A 22,359-nucleotide genomic window follows, 5' to 3' on the forward strand; every position below is an offset into this window, starting at 1 on the left:
TCATTTAGAAATACTTATACAGATGCCCTTCAAAATTTTTTTGTACAGATTATATTTGTTTATTGAAAATTGTAATAAAAATTTACAATTTATACTATACTATGCATTCAATGATTAATGTAACTAACGAATGATTAGGAATTAACAACAATAATATACAGTTTATGTTTTAAACAAATTAGAAGATTTTTGTAATACCTATTTATTTATTTTTTATTTATTTTTATTTTTAAAAAAAAAAAGATTTTTGTAACCCTACTATTTTTATAAATTGTCTATTTTAGGACGTCATGTGGGGGTGATAGAGTATTCATATGAGGAAAAAGAAAGGTTTGGTTGGTGTAGAAGGTGACAATTTCTATAGGGTGGCGCCGTGGTGGCTGGTGGTAGTGATTATGGTGGAGTGGAGTTGTGTGTAGGGGCGAACCAACGGTGGTCAAGTGGTAGAATAAATTAAAAAAATAGGCAGAAAATTGTCATTACGTATTGCAATATGAGTATTATTTTTCAGCTAAACCGAAATTATTAGATCATTAATACTCCCTCCATTACATATTACTTGCAGCAAAAGGGTATTATTTGTGAGACATAAAGTATTATGTATCGGAGGGAGTATAAAAGTTACTTTGTTATTTTACAAACGAGCACATATGAGACGCAAAATTATTGAGAGGGAGTACCATTAACTCATTAAGTCCATAGTGAAGTCTTACAAACCGACTCACAGGGTCACAGCTGACGAAATTATCATCAACTAAATTTTTTCACAAACTCCTTTTTTTACGAAAAAATATAATTGAAATTACCACCATTCTCCCTCTCTTTTCTTCTCCATTGTCGATTTTCTCTCTCCTCCAAGCTAGTTTAAGCAGCGTAAGAAAGAGATTGTGAACGCCAACAAAGGTACCCTCTTCTCCCCTTTACCTAATTAGCAAATTAAAGGTTCAATTTTTAGGGTTTTTAGTTTTATTGTAATCGTTCTTTGAGATTGTTAAATTTCAATAAAAATGGATGATTATCAAGAAATGGAGAAATTTGGGATGGATAATGATTTTGAGGGGGGACAGTATATAGGGGGTGAATTTTTTTATAAAAAACGCAAAGAAAAATCAGTTCAATCTAAGGATCAATCACTGTATGGTATATTTGAGGGTAGTTCTTCAGAAGAAGATGATGATTCTTTTTCTGGGAAGAAGAAGAGGAAAAAAGGGGGGATTATTAAGAAAGCTGATTATTCGAAACCCGTAAATTTTATATCTACTGGGGTTGTTGCTCCTAGTGAGGAGGTAGAGCTTAATGAGAAGGAGGGTGTTGAGAATCCTGAGGAGGTTGAGGAGGAGGGTGTAGATGGGTTTAAACCGGGGCTCGGATTGGGTGCTGGGGGGAATGTTGGAGTTGGGTTGGGGTTTGGGGCCGGTTCGAGTAATCGAGGGGAGAAAGGGTTGGGAGGTAGGAAAGTTGATGATGAGAGGGTAGAGGATGATGAGGAGTCGTTCTTGCCGACTGGGTTTGGGAAGAAGATTAAGGAAGGGGCAGAAAAGCGGCGTGAGAAGTCGAAATTGGTTGGGGTTAGTAAGGGGAGTAAGTCTAAGGCGGGGGCAAAGAGAGGTTCGGATGGGGTGGAGGGGAATGTGGGGGTGTTTGAGAAGCACACGAAAGGAATCGGACTGAAGTTGCTAGAAAAGATGGGGTATAAAGGTGGTGGGTTGGGGAAGAATGCGCAAGGTATTGTTGCTCCTATTGAGGCAAAGTTGAGGCCAAAGGGTATGGGGATGGGGTATGATGACTACAAGGAGAGCAAGAATTTGCCGAATTTGGATAATGTACCTCCACCTCCTGAATTAGAGGAAAAGCAAGTGTCTTTGAAGAAAGAGGACAAACTCTGGAAGAAACAAGCTCGAGCTCGTGTTAAGAAGAAAGAGAATATTCTCACCGCAGATGAGTTGTTGGCTATGAAGGAGGAGGCACGAGGACCAGAGTTGGTACTTCAGAAGGTGGTGGATATGAGGGGACCCCAGGTTCGGGTTTTAACAAATTTGGAAAATCTGAATGCTGAGGAGAAAGATAGGGAAAGTGATATTCCCATGCCAGAGCTTCAGCACAATATCAGATTGATAGTAGACTTGGCAGAGCTTAACATCCAGAAGATGGACAGGGATTTGAGGAATGAGAGAGAAACTGTTGTTGCATTGCAGAAAGAGAAGGAACTGCACCAGATTGATGCTGCACGGCAGAAGAAGCAGATTGACTCTATGACGGAGGTATTGCAGGTCCTAGATAGTATTGAGGAGGAGAACACATTGGGGAGGTTAACTTTAGAGTCCCTTGCAAAATCCTTTGGAGACCTCCAGAGGAGGTTTCCAGAAGAATATAAACTCGGTAATTTGTCTTGCATTGTTTGCTCACTTGCTCTTCCTCTGTTAATTAGAGTGTTTCAAGGATGGGATCCACTTCAGAACCCATCCCATGGCATGGATGTTGTAGCTCTGTGGAAAGGTTTGTTGCAGGGAGATGAAAATTATGATATTTTTGAGGATGCATCAACCCCGTATTCACAGTTGGTGGCTGAAGTAGTGTTTCCGGCAGTTCGAATAGCAGGAATAAACACTTGGCAGGCTAGAGATCCAGAGCCTATGCTCCGATTTCTGGAATTATGGGAGAAATTGCTTCCGAGTTCTGTGCTACAGTCACTGCTTGATATGGTTGTGATGCCTAAGTTATCTGAAGCTGTGAATTCTTGGGAACCTTGTAGGGAAACAATACCGATCCATGTGTGGGTGCACCCCTGGCTTCCATTACTTGGACAGAAGTTGGAGTCTCTCTATCAAGCTATCCGTATAAAATTAGGAACAGTTCTTCATAAATGGCATCCTAGTGATATGTCAGCCTATACTATTTTATCACCTTGGAAGACGGTATTTGATGCTTCAAGTTGGGAACAACTAATTTCCCGGTCCATCCTTCCCAAGTTGATAGATGTGATGAAGGATTTTCAAGTCAATCCTGCTAATCAGAAACTTGATCAGTTTTACTGGGTCATGACTTGGGCTTCTGCAGTTCCCATTCATCATATGGTTTGCTTACTAGAGATGCACTTCTTCAACAAATGGAAGCAAGTTCTGTACCACTGGCTTTGTACAAGCCCAAACTTTGAAGAGGTTTTGAAATGGTATAGTGGATGGAAAGATCTTTTTCCTAATGAACTTTTGGCCAATGAACGGATTCGGAAGCAGCTAAACCAAGGCCTGGAGTTAATGAACCAGGCTGCTGAAGGTTTGGAGATGGTTCAACCTGGTGTGAAGGAGAACATTAGCTATATGAGGGTGCAAGAACAAAGACAATTTGAGGCTCAGATGAAAGCCGCTCAGCAAACAGATGATGTGCCTAAGACCTTGAAAGAAGTTATTGAGACCTATGCTCAGCAGCTAGGCTTGCTCTTCAAGCCTAAACCTGGGAGATTACACAACCATCACCAAGTATATAGCTTTGGTAGTGTAAGCATTACTGTGGATTCCTTGCATCAGAAAATCTATGCTCAAGTCCAGGGTGAATGGTCTTTGGTTACTCTTGATCAACTTCGACAGATGCAGAATGTTTCTGGTTCAGGAAGGCGCTGAGTTTTGCTGGTAGGCTGTTGCGCCACCCCCGTTTTTTGTTAGTTGTATAAGATAATGGTGCTCGACAAAAGATACTTGTGATTACCCAGTTGGTGGAGCATACTCTTGCATTATTACAGCTTTTACCACTCCTTTCGAGTCTTTATTATTGACTTTATTTGTTTTTTGCAGAGGATGGTTGATGTTCACATTCAAACATTAGATTAGATTTTTTTTGCCATTGTATTAGCTCAGTACAAACAAACTGATGTTTCATCCTGGGTTCCAGTTCCATAGCTGTATGACAGTTAGGGGGAATTTTAGAAGTTTAAATCATTACATGCTGGTCAATTTGATTATATAAAAATACTATTTAACAGCTTTCATAAGGTCTTACTCAACTGTGTGTCCATTTCATGAGTAGCTTGTTCCATATCGTCTTTTTCAAGAAACAACTGAACAATGTCTGAGACTGCCTTTGATTTCTGTATACTCCATATGTGCAATGGAGTTTTTTCCACTTATGCTCCTTTTGTATGATTATGTATCCCAGATTTATGTAGCTCATTACTGTTAATGGTTGCGCGTTATGTGCATATTACTCTGTATTGTAGGTCTTTGGTATTGGTCAGCCAAGAAGTAAAGCTCTCAATTTTGAAAGAACTGGATGAATTGGTTTCGAAATTGAATTTTTAATAGCAAACTGACTCAGCTTATGAACAATATAAGAGTTTTAGTCTTTTACGAGTATATAATATAACGAAATAGGGGCTGCTGATGGAAAAGATGTAGCAAAATATTGCAGTGAAAATCACAATATATCATAGATTGGTTTGTTCATCTGGGGGATTAGAACCTGGTTATCACTGAGTTTGGTTGTCTTGTTTGATGAAGTCGTATCTTCTCCAATTGAATGCTCTAAATTGCCCTGTTATTTGCTTTTACATTTCCGAATCTGATTCAGAAGCTATTTTGATATAATGTGTTAGGTTATACACACAGAAAATTTTGATATTTTAATTATGCATTAAATAACATAATAGCTGACCTAGCATCAAATCTAGTTACAAATTTATCTGCAGACAGGGTGAAGTATAGGGAGGCACATTGAATTATTTAATGGGAGAAGATATTATCATATTGCAAGAAACTAGTATCAAATTGTCTTGAGCGAAGCTGAGGACCTGGGGATGGGTTCGACTTTCTTTGACAAACACATCTATTTGTTTTTGATGCAATATGCAAACACATCTATAGCTTGAGTACACTTGCTTCTATGTCCATAAAATGAAGATTTGACTGGCAGCAGCTTCCAAAGCAAGACAGTCTTGTCAAGCAATGCTGCGCCTTCTGGATTTAGCACTCTATGATAAAAGCTGTTGTTTGTAGTTGATTTCTTGCCAATCAAAGCTAACAAGGCTCTGAACACACCTTATAATGAAGATGATGAAACCTTAGTCCAGGATATGATAAGGTGTTCCTGATATTGAAGATTTTTACCGTCTTCTTATCTGCTCTGCACAGATTGCACCACTAGTAAGGAACCTGGGGATAGTTTTAATAAGATTGGGAAAATATTTAGTGCAAAAGACAAAGCTGACTAGTACAAAATGCTGACAGCAAAGTGCCACAAGTACTCTTATCTGGTTTCTAGAGCCTAGTCCTAGAGCTTGATTTTTCGTAACAGGCATTTAGGCATAAGCAATCAAGTGCCTAAATTATTCAAGTTATATGCAACCAGTGTATAGTTGAAAAGGCCTATACCAGAATAGCAATGTTACAGCCAGATTACACAAATAGAATTTGAGATGGATAGATATATGTAGTCCAATTAGCATAATAAGTGGGTGCTTAATGAAAATTATCCAAACAAGAACCCAACTCTTATCTTGTTTGTTAATATATGAAGTTGATAGCATGGTTTATCTTACATGCCACTCTTTTTGTTTTTTTCAACATGTAATTAGAAGTTTTAAACGATATTTATTGTAGTTTTAGCCCATACTTGTTCATTTGCACCAAAATTTTCAACATGTAATTAGAAGTTTTAAACAATAAATTCCCTTTCTATCGGTCATTGAAGGGGAGTGGAAGCAGTGATCTTCTTTACCTCTGCATAATTATTATACCCTCGTCGGCGTAGATTCCGGATTCCACTTCATATTTTGAAGTACTTGTAACCAAACTCAGAACTAGTCATCCCCTCTTCCCAATCACCCATTTTACGACCACCAAAAACTACCTGCTGGATACCAAGATACCTGCACCAGATACAACATTGCTCACTTAATACGGACATAATGTCATAATGATGTCAAAGCTTTATATAACAAAATCATTAGTAGCTATGATGGCCTAGATTTATGTCACAAATTTACTGATAGCTTAAGTACAAATCTTACTCTGAGCTTAACACAGTCAAGCAATTCAGCAAAACATCGATGGCAAAAGCATCAGCTGTTCCAAGGTCTACCCTGTTAAAATCACAAATTGAAGATGATTAGCATCATAAGCTATTTCAGAGATTTAGGCAGAAGTATGCCAAGAGAGCCTACAACTCTTACCAAAATCGTCCCCAATTATCCTGAAATTCAACATCACTAATATCATGGAATGAAGAAGGCATCACTTTAAGAGCTTTGTCAGCATCATACAGGGGATCATACTCCATTGAGGTACTCGCCAACTAGAAGTGCACAAAAGATCTTTAATCAATACTAAGCTCATCAATGAATTTTAAATTCTTAATACAGCAAATATCAATGCTTTGAGATCATTGAAAAGATAATAATCTAATATAGCTGATGAATGGGAAGCTTTCATGCTTTGATTGGTTCCTTTCCCTAGAGTCTAGATAGTCAGACAGGAGGGGATAAGATTGATGAAAATAAAAGGGACACAAAAATAACCTTTTCTACATCCTTTCACACTAAGACAAGCCTATATGTGTTTCAAGAAGTAAAAAGATTAATCCTTAGTTTACCACTCTTCATATTCCAAGAGTAATCTTACAGCCAGAGAAAACAAACTGCCTCCCTTAACAAGTTTGTCGTATACTCGTATCACTCTACGACCTATGGTTTTGTCAACCAGGGTTCACCTTTCTAGTGCTGGGTCAATAATTAAACAGATGTATGATAAGAAGTAGTATTGATGTGTCATAAGGGAAAAAAAAAATTCTTTTTCTGAGCATAGAGAATCTTGGATTCAAAGTAGCAATGAACAACATGCTCAGCAGCAAATCTGGGATTTTAGGATGAAACATGCAGCTTCAGCACACACTATTTTAAATTTTGTTCAGTTGTATGCGCATTGTAAATTAAGAGATTGAAAACAGATGGTGAAAACTAAACCATCGCAATCTCTCAGGTTATACTCAGTGCCAAGCTTAATCAAATCATTCTACAATCTCTTCTCCCATGGCTTACTACAGAGAATTATATTGTATGATCTGTCCAAGTTGGTTCGAAAAAAAATTATCACTGCAGATTGAATAAATGAATACCACTATAAATGTGTATGAGTTAGGCCCTTAAGGCTAGTACGGTTAAATTTGATTGTTCAACTATTTTACACAATATATTAAGTGGAGGGCAATTAAGCAAGGTTTTTATCATCGTGCAATGTTAGCCAAAGCTCTTAAATAGTTACGATGTTTGCCATACTGAGCCCACAGATTCTTGCTTTAAATCATAACTTCAACTTTGTAAAATAAAAGCCCAAGGTCTAGGACAATGTTGGTCTTTTGTATGCAAGAGTCTATCCAATGTTTTGTATTCCATACCAATGTCTCCCCAGAGTTTCTTACAATTACAAGGATAAACATTTTCCCACAAACTTTCAATGGGCAAGACCGCAAGATGCAAGATGCGTACTACACCTATTGCTAATTAAGCCAGATACATTAGTGAGGAGATACAACTTCATGCTCATAGAATCAAAGAGCATGACCAATGACTAGTCCTGTTGGCAAAATATATCAAGTTTTGGCTTAGCAGAGATGCAAATGAAATAGTTCTGAAACAATAAATGCAGCTAGTTGAATTGCAGATTGGAAGAGTAATTCCTATGCAATCAGCATGCTTATTAATAAATCTGATTGTAACTATCAACACTATACAAGCTGAATAAACACACGATTTAAGATTTCAGCAATCTAACGCTCACACTTCTCCAAACAAAGGAAAAATAGAAAGGAAGGTACCTGTAAATTCGAGGAATTAAAAGCCCCTAAGCGTCCCATTACATACCAAGCTTGAATAACCTAAGATATTAACAACATTAATGAGTTGTAGCTAGAACAAATAGTATATAATGCATGTGAGAAGGATCTGGGAGAAGATGGATCCACATAGCCGAATGTTAAGGTCCAGTGATTTAAAAGCGACAAAAAAAAATCACTTACACTTCCAAACAGATCGACATCTCGATCGGATGGTGAACCAAATAGTTCCACCCAGATGTACGAGTCTAGAGGATTGAAGCTGCCAAGTTTCAGGAACAGTGAGAAAAGGGATAGAGGAAAACAGCAACAGAAAAATTTTCACCATACAAATAAATCCCTCAACTGTACTCAGTATATAAAAAGAAATAGTTGTTACATAGATATCAGGCATACAAGCCTACAATTCAAATGCTTGCACATGTAAGTATATGTATAACATTCTTTATATCATTATGTGTATAAAAAACTGAAAAAAGCTACAAGTTCCCCACTGACAAGAGTATCTTCAACAAGACAATAGATTACAAAAAACATGACAGCTACTGAGCTAAAAGCCTTGTACAAAAGTAAGTTACAGATGCTAGTTGGTTCTTCTTGAATAGAATTCATAAACAAGAATGATTCTTTAACTAGGGTGTAACGAAGTCTGTTTACCCTCTACAAGAATGTGGAAGCATCCCGGTGGTCACTTGATATAAGTTGGGTAGTGAACTGTCCCCCTGCCTCCATGTTGCTTATTTAGAAGGACGGCACTTTTTTATGAGGGTCTGCTACACGTAGTTGTATGAAGGTATTACGACAGTCTCTCTTTTTTTTTAGAAAACTCATTTATACTTGTCTCACAAGTTCAAGCTTGAGTCAAAGAAAACCTTTTCAGATTACTTTCCCTGTCCTAATTTTTTTTACTGGTTTTTACCCCCAGTAAAAAGTTTATCTTCTTAAGAAAGACATCAATATGAGCACAATTAGCACGTGTTATGATAATTAGTCATAAGTTTCCAAAATTGCCCTCATTAACAAGAGCTAAAATCAAAGTTACCTACTTCCTCCGTTATCTATGAATTGTTACATTTCCCTAACTTAGAAGTTTTATATTAATTCCAACATTTCCATTTCTAGTATTTGTATTCTCTCTATCTCTCTCCTACTTATGATGTATGTCTCCCCTACATGTAGCAATCAAACTTTTTTTTTCAGGAGAAAAAAGTTTTGGGACATCTCAAAAAAGAAAAAAGTTTAGAGCAAAGGATGAACAAAGTATTACGCATCAACGAAGTATAAATCAACTACAGCAAAAGACACAGATATGGAGATAGTTCTGGAACAAAGCTTTCAACTTACTCTCTAAAGCTGACTTTGAAGGCAAGAACAGAGCCTGTCTTGGATTTTTTGATATCTCTCCCCTTCTTCCTAACTCTTTCCTCAACCTTTTTAACAATTTACAATGCATTAAAGAATTTCCTTGACCGAAGCAAGATATCAGCATTCAGCAAAGACTAACATAATGATACAAAAGTAATTGATGACCAAAATAAAGTTGTCCAAGACATCTCAAAATATCCATACTTCATTTAAAATTTATAAGACAACCAAGTAAAATGTTTTGATTCTACAAGTCTTTGTGATATACATTACTTAAGTGTTCCTTCAAAATTGGAAAACAAGCAGACCAACAGTTAGAAGCTTTAACTAATGCCAAGGGCCAAATAGCCAATTTTACTTCTTGATTATCAACAATTGAGACATTGGTTTGATTCTGTAAGTTGAGGAAGAATTCAACAAGTTTCTTATTTAAGGAAACTGGAACTTGTTCTACAATTTAAGGATATTTCCTTCCACAAAAGGGAACAAACTTAGGACAAGAACTCCAATAACATAATCACTTTAGACTTCATTTGTCAGGGATAAAGCATTAAAGATTACAAAAAAAAAAAAAAAAAAAAAAAAAAAAAAAAAAAAAAAAAAAAAAAATATCCTCACAGTAGTACAAACTGTTTTAAGCAACAATTTCATTTTTTTTTTTTATTTATTTATTTTTTTTTTTTTTTTTTTTGTCAAATACTCTTCTACAAAAGTTGCTCAAAAAACCCATACATCTGGTTATCAATTATTTATTAGTCCAACCCATCTCAAATGTGATGAACAACACCAGGCAAGTTTTAATGTACACTCCCTCTTCCCAAAATTAGTTCATCACATTGTCCTAACCTCTCATCATACAGAATTCAATATGATACACAAATTGTCCCTATACAAAAGTAGTGTTAGTTTCTTCCCAATTTTCTTAATTCTATTAAGGGTGTATTAAAATATAATCATAAACCATGATAGATGACAATTTATTCTAGACATTCTAATCTGATTTATCTTGCTGATTACTCATGCAATAACCTGATCTGATTCAATTTACAACTCTGTAAATAAGAGTTCGTCGAAATTAGCAGTTCAAATGTCTCAAACGATTTACAAGAACATGAAGTTGCACAAGTAAGTAATACGATTAGCAATTTAGCATAAGCAATTATCAAATTAGCAAAAATAAAACACCAAATTCATTTAAAACATTACAATTAAATCGTTCATCGCACGAGCTTGAATGCTAGTAGCAAGCACGGAGTAATACAAAAGGGGGCTAGAAACAGAGAAAAAGAAGAGTACCCTTTTGCGCATAAGTTCAGGATTACCAATACTATCCCCAAGTACTGCTCTAAGCTCTAAATCATTCTTACACGCATCTTCTAAAACCCTGCTCATCATCATAATCAAATAACCCCATTACAATTTCAACTAGTGTGTGACCCGGACAATGCCCCGAGTTGTTTCAATGTCACATTATACTATTCAATTTCTAATATACAAACTTCGTAACGAAAATTAGCAAACAATAGAACAACATAGGTGTTTAGAGAAAAGTAGAAAATTACTTAGCCCAAGAAGGGTAATTATGGAGGCGGTCATGTTCTCTTCTGTGCTTCTCTTCACGCAATTTGACGAGCCTTCTTCCTCTAGCGCTTGTTCCTGACGCTTTTGCAGCAGCTTCAGTCTTTCCCTCTCCTCTTTCACCATCTTCTTCATCTAAGCTGTCGATTGAAGTGGAAGAAGAAGCTTTAATGGCGGTGAAATTGGTAATTGGATTACAGAGGATAAGAGAGGAGGTCTTCTGCCATGGAAGATTGGGAGTGCCGCCATTTTTAGAGCAAGATGGAGGTGGGAAAGTATGGGGGAGATAACAAGAACAGCAAAATGTTTGCATATTTTGCTCAAGTTGAGTTGCGAGTTTGCGACATGGTGTATTGAACAAGGTGTTGTTTAAGTTTGTATGACAATTGGTTTGATGTGCGGCTATATTTGGCCGAAATATCTAATGCAATCGTTGTATTCCATAATTTTATGTTGTGGAGTCGTGATTAACTATAATAAACGAAGTACAAAGTAACTAATTACTCGATCAACAATAAAATTATATTATGTGTTAATGTTCTGAATAGCGATAAATGAAAAATGATCGAAATATTTAGACCAACTTTCTAAAATATTGCATAAAGTATGTTCTCTAGTTTTATTTAACATTGTACTAAGATTGCATTATTAGTAGTTTAAGTCTTAGCACTATAGCAAAATTCTTAGCACCGCAAAGGTCTATTTCACCAATTTTATACTGTCATTGGATAATTTGTAGATGGTATACATCCTTTGTAGTTTGTACACGAAGTGTACCCCTATCATCTCCTCTATATTTAAAGTTCAAATGTTCAATTTGAAAAAAGACCTCTGCATATCCCGGTGATTTCTGAATCCTTTCTACGATGTTACAATCCACTCTCAGACTTAATAAAAATGGAACATTTCCTTAAGATCAAAATTAAACCACAGAAAAATAGCATAAAACACTGTACACGATTATAAAACTGTAACAGAAACTTCTCTTCAACGTGCCATATCAGAAGCAACAGAATTCTATCGCACTAATGAAAGCAATAAGTCATTACTTGGGGATAGCACACGTAACTTTACAACTGACTAATTTTAAAAAATGAGGGAAGTGTGAGGAGATGAAAAAATTAAGCAGGCTTAAGATGCCAGAGGTAGTTGCCACTCATAACACTGTAATTTTCATCACCTCTATTTAAGATCCATGCCTTGATTGAGAATTGTCTCCAGAACTATGTGAAGAGAACAGGTTAGGATACGTGAATTCTGGATCGTCATCCATTGATGGTATTCTCTGAGGTTGATGAGGGTATGGGGCCTCTTGTTTGAAAGTATGCTCTCCAGGTGGATAGGAATCAGACTCCAGACTAGCTTCATCACTAGTGGCATGTTTTAAAACATTTGAATTCTGGTCATTTCCAAAGTGTTCACTAGAGACCCAAGGATTGGAAACATCATCACCTGAAGCATTTCTGTCATCCAGTTGTAGTTTTTCAGTTGCAGCTGACAGATTATCGTTACTAGCATGAAATGGATTCTCAACATCACTATCAGGGGACTGGATGCCACTCTTACTCTTGGAAAATTCAGAAATTCTGGCCTCTGCAAGACTAGCAGCTGAGCGAGCGGCTGCTGCAGCACGTTCAGCAGAATCAGCAGCAGCATTAGCAGCTGCTAATACATCATGAAAATTTAAGTAATCATCACTTTTGGCTTTTGAAGCCATTGAAGGTGGTGGGGGTGGACTGCTTTCTTTAACAGGAAGTGATGCTGATGGCAAAGAGGACGGGGGTGAAATGAAAGGCAAAAATTGTTTAGTCTCCCCAGGAGTGGCTGAAGACTTGGGGGGTTCATGCTTGGCAGACCATAAAGTGTCCTCAGTATCAATGTTAGACTGTTTCAACGGGTCACTTTGCGGAGGAGGAGCAAGTACTTCAGCATCGGCACTTGGCCTCAGTGATCCCTTGGGAACTTCAGGAAACTCTAATTCGTCAAAACTTTCTTCAGATCCAGAAGGCTCAGCAGCACTTTCTTGAACTGAAGTAGATTGCATAACTTCATCATGTTTTTCTTTTGGAAGTGGAACTTTGGAGCCACCGACAAACTGTTTCGGTCCATTCTGTGAAGAACAAAAGCATCTATTATAATCAAATAGCACAAAAGAATATTTCAAAAGTCTGCAGAGTATAATACTCACCAGTAAATCTTCATGGGACTTGAAAAGTTCAGACTCTGAAGGAGATGGATCCCATTCTAATTCATGCTCTTCGGCAATTTCTTTCAGCAACTTCAATTTCTTTTCCGCAGATGGAGCACGGACAGACAATAGCTCTACCAACTGCACCGTGATTAAAACAGCTGTTAAGATTCTTGTACATACGTAGCAACTAGCAAGTCCTCATTCATATAAAGTATAAACCACAACAACAATAACAAAAATAAGACCTGCCGGTTAACACCACAATCCGGCATAAGCTCTGTAGCAGCTGCAACGAATTCTTTCCCATATTTGGCTGCAAATGACATCTGAACTTGCAGCAACTCTGGCAAATCTGCACATCTTGGTGCAGCAAAACAAATACTAGATATGGCCTCTTTCAAGTCTAGTGGACATTCCCTGAACAAAAATATTAATAGGTATCAACAACCAAAACCAGACGGTTTATTAAATTTAAGAATGCTAACAAAACAAAAGCACATGAATACAAGTATTATACTAAAGAAACATAATATCATGTTATGACTTTAATGGAACAGACGGGATAGTAACAGAGATGAATGCATCAACTGCTATACTTGCAAAGTCGAGAATGAAGGATGTCGGCCTGTCTGGGCCATAGGGACAGATATTGATGGCTGCATGGCACCAAAAAAAACCTTGCATAAAATCCTTTACAAATTCAGAATCCAAAGAACCACTCTAACATCTACCACAACAATGATGAGAGCCTAGCATGGGACACGTCATTGGAGTGGGTAAATGGAAGTCTGGTGTACCAAGCCTTACCCCAAATCATGCTAGACTAGAAATGAAGCAATTTATGAAAGCCCATGGAGTATCTAGAAAATATAGACGGGAGAAAAAGGGTATTATAAATAACAAGCAGAAACAATAGGCAATTTCTAAGTAATTTATGCCACTATCACCCACCTGCCTATTAAAATTGATTTTAAGAGAGCCCTAGTTGTTTATCAATGAACATCAAGGTTGGGCTGGTGCCTGGTTAAATATAAGGATTAGTTACAGCACTGATATTGATTATTGGCAAATGGATCAGAGAACTCAAGAAAAGGAAACATTTTCAGAAGTTAAGTTACTCAGATACCCAATTAGATTGTTCCATTGGAGTTTTCACCAACTTATGAATAGGAACACTAGAGCATGAGTTTGAAGTCCTTAAAAAAAATGACAACTCGTACATTTAAACTAAGGGACTGCTATTTAAATTGAAAGCCTCCAGTAACAGCAGAAAAGCATACCACCATTTAGAATTTTAGATAACTCTAAGGAATTAAAATTATTAGCATAAAAAAAAATATATATATATGGCAAACTGGACGATCAAAGAAATGACACAAAGCAAGGAAACTACTCCTATGACACACAGAGCTATATGTGCAATGAAACAATACCCACAAGGGCACAACAGAATTACAAAATCAGTGTCTAGGCCACAAAAACAGCACAGCAGAAATTGCCCTGCCACCCACATGCAAATTAAACTACTCCTATGGCACACAGAGCTATATGTACAATGAAACAATATCCACAAGGGCACAACAGAATCACAGAATCAATGTCAAGGCCACAAAAACAACAGAGCAGAAATTGCACTGCCATTCACGTGCAGATGAAAGAAGATCTTGGCATGTAAAATCTTAGTTGGTAGGCTTCCCTGAAAAAACAGATTACAGCAAGAAAATTAGGTTTGCTAGAAAGATACTAGAGTTTGTTCCAGATATTTAGACAACTATCAAGATTTTCTACAACCCAATTATCCTGCATGCACCTCATGATGCAATTGGCTCAAGGCCTGCAAGAAAGTGGATCTGAAAAGCAGATTAATTTAATATTTAAGAGACATTGCTTTCAACCGTCATAAGCATTATGAGCAAGCTCATGTATGTATATAATCTTGTTCATCCTAGCAAATCTTTTCACTTTGATCATGGCTGTAAAGTATTGCAAATTAGATCAAATTGAGAATAACTGATAGAGCTCAAAGATAAAAATGAAACGAGTGTAATCTAGGTTCCTCGGACACATCAATGAGACTAGTGTTTGATACAGACATACAGCTAAGTGTCCAGGTCTCAATTGGGCTTTGCATTATATGCCAAAAGTGACACCACAAGTGTTAATAAAATGTTGGTGTCAAGCATCTGCTGTGCAGACAAAGTATATAATCTTGTTCATCCTAGCAAATCTTTTCACTTTGATCATGGCTGTAAAGTATTGCAAATTAGATCAAATTGAGAATAACTGATAGAGCTCAAAGATAAAAATGAAACAAGTGTAATCTAGGTTCCTCGGACACATCAATGAGACTAGTGTTTGACACAGACATACAGCTAAGTGTCCAGGTCTCAATTGGGCTTTGCATTATATGCCAAAAGTGACACCACAAGTGTTAATAAAATGTTGGTGTCAAGCACCTGCTGTGCAGACTTACGTAAAATGAAAAGAGAGTAACATAGGTCATAGGGTATAATAGCATACACAGTGGCAGTGTCCAGGTCTCAATTGGTTTTGCATTATATGCCAAAAGTGACACCTCATGGATTAATACAATGTTGTTGTCAAGCACCTGCTGCACAGACTTAGGTGAAATGAAAATAGGGTAACATGGGGTACAAAAGTATACAGTACCAAAGAGGTGCATATTAATCATGTTAGAAAATCATAATTAACCACACGAGGCTAAACAATAAGAAGTTGAAATATAAAGAAGACGTGAATACAATCATTTTTCCATCGTTTTTTTTTTTTTTTTTTTGACAGGAAAATATGAAGAGCCTCATAAGCGCACCAAAAGGCTAAAAGTTGTAACTACAAGGGTGGACAACAGCCCCAAAAAAACTGCTTTATACCTCCAACCCTAAGCTGAAGGCAGATATCAAACCTCAACCAACTAACTTTTTTAACAAACATCTATACATAATCATCAATATAAGGGCACAATGAACAAAAAGGAGTGACAATAGCCACAATTGTGAGGAAGTCACTCCTAGGTCACAAAGTTAAGCAAAACAAAGAACAATACAGAAAAACGGTGTAAAATATATAGGTGTAGATGTTACAAATGTCGTTCCAATAGGTTATTCATTAACCATTTCATTTTAGTGATGTCCTCCCTCACGATCATGTCAAAGCTCTTTAGCAATCTAAGGGCAATACACTTATAGCTATTTCCTTGGAAATTCTCTTTGAATACAAGTCATTCAAATGCTTTCAAAAGATGAGTCCAGAGAGGTGATACACCAAGAGGCAACTTATTTCAAAGAGTGATTACACCCTCCACCCCCCTCCCCCAACCCCCCAATTAATATAAATAACTATGATCTTCTAAACAAATTAAACTTGGAACTTCTCTTCGATTTAACACAAATAGCCCCTATTAAAACCATCCAACAGCTGGAAAGTTTTTCCATTGAAGTCAAGAATGGCAATGAAGATATGATGACACTTAGTGAATTGACTATTTAAGTTACCCAGATTCAATGACGAAAGAATCAAATCTAGAAGGAAGCATTGGAACAGAGAGGCTTGAAAACTGATACTTGGAAATTGGAATCAACTATGAGGTTTGGCCTGTAAAACAGCATCCTGAACAGGCCTTGGTCTGCTTTTTGGTGTTATTTGTTCTGTTGCAGATTTCCTATCTTCTTATATATCTCTTATTTGTTCCAGTAAGAATTATTTTACTAATCTCTATCCACCAAGTAGTAATCACAACTTGAATACAATTATATTCTCATGTTCCTCTCAATATTTTATTTACTGTATTAAAATAATTTTCCCTTTATCTAATGCACTAAATCACAGTATATTTTTTAGGAAAATTGGCAGACAAGGGGTTGGTTATAGCCAAATAGCTTAGTGGCCTTGATAAATCATGTTCTATCAACATGGTTCGGAGTCAACTTACAACCCAGCTTCTACTTGAATGGGGAGAGGGAAGAGCAGGGGAATGCCCACAGAAGATTGGTATTTAAAAACTTCAAAGCCAATGATGATAGAATGCTCAAAAGTTAACACGTATGATGATTATTCAAGGCTAAAGATTTGGTCAGGTGTACCTTTATCAAGAACAACATACCTTAAAGTTCAAACACTTAACTGAATTTGACAACATCAATTATAACTGGATAAACTACATGTGAATTGGGAGGACTGAAAATAGCAACTTTCTCTTTCTTATACAATCAATTTAAAGGGGAGGAAATAAACCTTTGAGACTCGATAATGGGAAGGCGGACAGCGATAAGCTCACAGAACAATTCGATGATCTCTTGAGCTGCCATCATATTCTCTTCTCTTACTATATGCTCTACCTGAAATACAAATCAAACACAGGATATTTATAATTGACATAACGAGAAGCTAAACAATGTTCTTTTAAGCAACAATATAAATCACAAATGCAGCCCAACAACACTAACCCGAATACGAGCAGTAGCTTCTTGACCAGTCTCAAGAAGCTTCGCAATATCCTTGCGCATTTGCTTAATATGAAGCTCCCTCCGATTCCTCAGCAACTTAATTCTTGGAACCGAAAGTTTCAGTAACGTTTTACTGCCACAAAATTTGACCCAATTTATAAGAAAATCCATCACAACAAGAACATTTCTCCAAATTTATAGCATTAAGTAACCCACAAATCATAAGCTCTTAAAGAATTCCTAAAACCCACATAAACACCCTACAATTCAGCAAAAAGTCGTCCAAAATTTTGAAACAAAATCAATTTTCCCAACTTCACTAGCTAAAATTGGCTTAATCAATACAATAATTAAGCAAAAACAGCAGTTCTTTCATCTGGGTAATTAAGATCAAGAACAAAGAAATGAACACAAGAGAAAATTAGAGGAAATGTTACCATTTAGAGCCTTTAAACCCCTTAGCGAAGAAAGAATCAAGCATCGACATGATCAGATGAACAAATCAAGCTCAACCCAATAATCCAATCACAATGAAAGTTAACCTATATCAAAAAAAATTGATGCCCAATTCAATATAATTCAAGTATGAACAGAACAAACAAAAGAACCCCAGAATCCAAAAAGTTGTAAGAAATGAAAAGAGGAGAGAGAAAGTAACCAACTCTGTTCTTATGTACGCTGAAACTTAGGAAATAATAGCGAGACACCGTGTAAAATCCGAAGGAAGATGAGATTTTTAATTGGGATTGTGGAGTAGTTTAAATTGCTTACGAATGAAGGATCCTATCTGAGAGTAAGAAAGCTTAGATGATGACAAGATCACATATATAAACTTCAAATGGTGGGACTATAATCTATAGTACTGTACTCCGTAACAAAGACTACAAACAAGGTAACGCCCCGCGAAGCTGCCCGCATAATGCTGCCAACCCCGTTGTCTCGAGGTCAATCGACTCTAGGTTATATCCGTCTAGGGTCCGATCCACCTATAAATAAAATGGTTAAAGATGTAACATATTGCTTTTACAAATGTTTAACTGTGGATTGCCCATGTCCGTGTGAGCATGTAAATTGGATTATTTGTTCTTTTTACCTACTATGACTATTTATTAAGTTAATGGTTCACTCACTCGAGTAAGTCACTAATTTTAATTAGCGGTTAATTATAAAGCACAATGACTAATTGAATTATAAAGAAAAAAAATTAATTATCATATATAAGCTGAATGATAACATCTATCGTGTCTACTGTCTAGGATATCTACAGACTAGATAATATACTATATATGTTCTATAATAATATCTTTAAATAGGGATTGTTTTGAAGCAGCGTGCCTTATGAAGCTATTCACGCAATAGCTTATCTTGTATTTAATGTTGCAAAATGGACTCACTATAAGTCTGGTATCACATAATACCTTTTCTTTATTTCATAACTTGAGGCAACACCATATATATAATTTAATCATTGAAATATTTAGTCCAAAATTTTAATTGTTAAGGACAAGTCCAAGATACTAAAGAAAGACATGTTTCATAGCCTATTGCAATCTAATACAATTGAACGAAGTCTTTAAAAAAACTTTGCCTTACTCAAGTAGAATTAATGGAAATAATGAAATTAATGTATAAAGATTGTCCGACTCGATCTATAGTACGATGTGTCAAAATTATAAGTACAACAGAAAAGTACAAGTTTTTCAACTTGAGAACACATATCATGTATCTCAAAGGAACAAATTTGTGATTTTAGCCAATAAGTTGGGGTTAAAATTGTAAGTTTGTCTAACAAATCATTGTATTGAGGCAAATTCAGAAGAACTTTAATGGAGAAATCAGCCACGACAATCAACTTTAATGTGACATTTATATGTTGTTATACACACTACGTAAAAATAAAAAATAAAAAAAATAAAAAATAAAAACTATGGGCAATGTAGTTAATGCTATTAAGGTTCTATTCTGATTTACTGAAAACAATTGAACTAAACTGAATTGAACTGATTGGAACCGAACTAAACTGATTGGGGTTGAACTGAACTGAAATATTTGACTATGGATTAGTAATGATATTAATCCACCAATAATTATGAAAAATAAAATGAAGTTCAAAATTAATCCACTAATAGTTTTTTTTTTTGTTCAAAATTTTTATTTTCATGTTAATTAATGCTTGTGAAATTAATCTACTGAAATAGTTTGACAATTAAAAAATGAAACAAAAACAAAACAAAAAAAAAATCCAAAAATTAAGAAAATGAAAAGAGGGAAACAAAGACCCAAAACTATGCACTTCCATTCCAAAACTTCGCACTTCCACTTTTTTCTCCACACTTCGTTATTGTAATCCCCCGTATTTTTAAATATTTTATAAATGAAAATTTATTTTATTTATAATTTTTATTTGTTATTTTTCATAATTTAATTTCAAAAGTTTCAAATTATTAATCTGGGTCGAAAATTTGAACAAATTATTTTATGCACCTTTATTCTACAATTTATGTCCAATCACACAAGTCTAACCCATTTGTTTACTTAATCGACCCATTATTTTTATGAGACCCAATCTTTCTTTTTACCCTACAATAATTGTCTCCTATAAAATCCCATGAATCTCCAAAAATTTCCCACACAAAAAGGTTAATCTTATTTTCATCCTCCTTTGTTTCATTATTTTGCTTTTTTAGTATTAAATTATATTTTAATGGTATAAAGATTATAAATTTCAGATTATATTTATGTTATAAATTTCATATTTTATGAATTATAAACCTAGGGTTTCAATTTATTGAAAATCATGATTTTAGGGTTTTTATGAACATTGATTTAGGGCTTTTATAGTAATGATGTTTTGAAATTTCGGTGATTATAACTACTGATTAGTTTAACTTAATTCCAGATTATTTTGAACACATATATTCGTGTTTAAATTTTTAGATTTTCGTTCGTTAATATTAATCTCGTTTTAATCCCGATCAGATTCTGAACTCATCCGATTTTGATGAAAAAGTAGAGTTTTCCATGTGGAAACAACGTTTTAAGAAAGACTCACTATCTTTAGAAGTGAGCACCACCTTCGCGTGGCCAAATTCAGCCTCTAAATATGATTTTCGGGCAGTTTTTGATTTTAACGAAGTTTTTTTTATACTTCAAATATTATCCTTGAGTTTGATTAATAAAATTAATTATGTTTAAAGTTAATTAAGCATAAATATATGTTTTTATTGAAGTTTTAAGTGTTGGAAATAGTTTCTAAGTACCACTTTTGATGTTTTATAAAGAGGGTTTAATCACCCATTTAAAAGGGAGATTTTTAGGGGTTTTTATATAATTTTCAGATTTTTATTAGACATTGAACTTGCTGTAATTTCATGTATAAGAGTGTATTTTAAGGTTTTTATGAAGAAAATTTAAAGAACTATATATAAGCCTTTAAACTAAAGGGAAGGTTTTAAAGTGTTGTTTGATTTGGATTTTGAAGGTTTTAAAGTAAGTTAGTATTGCTGTAAATTTGATTGATTGGGTATTGATTGAAATGTTATTATTTGGCTTAGGAGAGGAGTTTATTGAAGGTGATTTCTAGTTAGTAAAGTGGCATACTAATTCGTTTGCTCAAGGTACGTACAAGTTACGAAACCTTTCTTTTAGGTGCATGTTTAAGGACGACGGATCGAGAACTTAGTATCATGCATAGGGATGACTAAGTTAAATTGTTTGGTTATACATTGTGAATTTCGTATGACGTGCACTATTTTATATTGCAAGTATTATTTGTGCTCTAATTATGCAAGGTGCGCTTAGAGGCAAAGGTATATGATTGGTGTAATGATTAATTTATTACTCATTCATGATTATGCAAGCAGGATGAGTAAAGGAAGAATTTAATTCTTCTAAGACGAGGTTAAGGTTTTGGGGTGCCTTATGCACTCAAGGTGTTTATACACCGAGGTAGTAAAGGAATAAATAATAAATGTTGCTTGCCACTAATAAATCAAGAATTGAAATTGAAAAGTTGTTTTACTTGATTGAATTGATATTGGATTGATTGTATTGTTATGCATATGAGTCATCACCAAGTCTAAACTTGTAAATCACGTAAAGTGCAAGATGGATGAGCAATAAAACTCTAGATTGGTGCACTTCTGGAGTAATGACAATCAGGGGTTGGGGTACATGGGGTATTAGCCGTGTACTTTTCTCGAGGTCGTCTGATCTACGAGTCTCTTATTTCAAATATTTTTCAAAACTAAGAGTTAGGTGAGATCTCATACTAACTACGGTCACGGAGTCGCGCCCGTGGTCGTTGGATGTTTGTTGATGTTTCCAAAAGGAGGCATGGGGTTTTTCTTTTATTGATGTTCCAAATGGAGCATGGGTTGGACAACCTTGTCTATTGCGTAATCCAATGAATAAAAATAATGATTTACCTATTAATTAATGGAGTCTTAGTAATATAAATAGTTGAGTCGTGTGTTGAGTCTATAATTTAATGATGCATGATGATTGATTATTAGTAGCATGTTATGGATTTCTTAATTTATTTTGCAGCTTGTATGTACTCAGCTTTGCTGATTGCGTGCTTTGTGTGTCTTTCTTTGGTCATGGCCTTCGCCTTTTAATGACCCTGTGACGATCCAATTTTTACACTTGTAATATTGGGGAGCAGAATTACCACAGGTTCTTACACATGCAGCATTCATCAGGGTTGTGGGATCTTGAGTAGAGAGTTGGTTGTTCGCATTTTATTTCTTTTGCAAGTTTGAATTTATTTTAATTCGATTTTATTCGACACTATTTCTTTTGGGTTTGAATTTATTTGAACACTGAATTTAATCACTTACTACTTTTATTGGGTTTTGAATAAGGGCCTTAATGGTTCCAAGTTGTATGACTTAATTTGGTTTCATTCGTTGGTTTTGAAACTTATTTATAACTGATTTAGTT

General features: G+C 35.5%; 3 protein-coding genes across 5 annotated transcripts; 1 reads left to right on the plus strand and 2 right to left on the minus strand.

Annotated features, from left to right (window-relative positions):
• Nucleotides 1-694: 694 nt before the first annotated feature.
• LOC110723144 (septin and tuftelin-interacting protein 1 homolog 1-like) lies at nucleotides 695-3,989 on the plus strand. Its single transcript, XM_021902460.1, has one exon. The coding sequence runs from the start codon at nucleotides 1,008-1,010 to the stop codon at nucleotides 3,615-3,617; it is 2,610 nt and encodes an 869-aa protein (XP_021758152.1). The 5' UTR covers nucleotides 695-1,007; the 3' UTR covers nucleotides 3,618-3,989.
• A 613-nt stretch (nucleotides 3,990-4,602) lies between these two features.
• Nucleotides 4,603-11,135, minus strand: LOC110723145. Of its 3 annotated transcripts, none has more exons than XM_021902461.1 (9): nucleotides 10,746-11,135; nucleotides 10,480-10,567; nucleotides 9,163-9,248; nucleotides 8,002-8,080; nucleotides 7,801-7,860; nucleotides 6,161-6,282; nucleotides 5,999-6,070; nucleotides 5,707-5,857; nucleotides 4,603-5,107 (listed from the first exon to the last, which is right to left on the minus strand). In XM_021902461.1, the coding sequence occupies exons 1-8, from the start codon at nucleotides 11,072-11,074 to the stop codon at nucleotides 5,755-5,757; spliced, it is 939 nt and encodes a 312-aa protein (XP_021758153.1). In that variant the 5' UTR covers nucleotides 11,075-11,135; the 3' UTR covers nucleotides 4,603-5,107; nucleotides 5,707-5,754. The 3 variants fall into 3 exon arrangements, with proteins under 3 accessions (XP_021758153.1, XP_021758154.1, XP_021758155.1); XM_021902462.1 differs by having other exon boundaries at nucleotides 4,603-5,112; XM_021902463.1 differs by having other exon boundaries at nucleotides 4,603-5,141.
• Nucleotides 11,136-11,649: 514 nt separating this feature from the next.
• Nucleotides 11,650-18,229, minus strand: LOC110723146 (IST1 homolog). The gene is made up of 7 exons (XM_021902464.1): nucleotides 18,078-18,229; nucleotides 17,853-17,957; nucleotides 17,416-17,548; nucleotides 17,204-17,307; nucleotides 13,198-13,369; nucleotides 12,950-13,090; nucleotides 11,650-12,871 (listed from the first exon to the last, which is right to left on the minus strand). Exons 2-7 carry the CDS (start codon nucleotides 17,900-17,902, stop codon nucleotides 11,948-11,950), a joined length of 1,524 nt encoding a protein of 507 aa, XP_021758156.1. The 5' UTR covers nucleotides 17,903-17,957; nucleotides 18,078-18,229; the 3' UTR covers nucleotides 11,650-11,947.
• Between the last annotated feature and the right edge of the window lie 4,130 nt (nucleotides 18,230-22,359).

Source organism: Chenopodium quinoa, unplaced genomic scaffold, assembly GCF_001683475.1.
Source record: "Chenopodium quinoa cultivar QQ74 unplaced genomic scaffold, ASM168347v1, whole genome shotgun sequence".
Taxonomy (NCBI): Eukaryota; Viridiplantae; Streptophyta; class Magnoliopsida; order Caryophyllales; family Amaranthaceae; genus Chenopodium; species Chenopodium quinoa.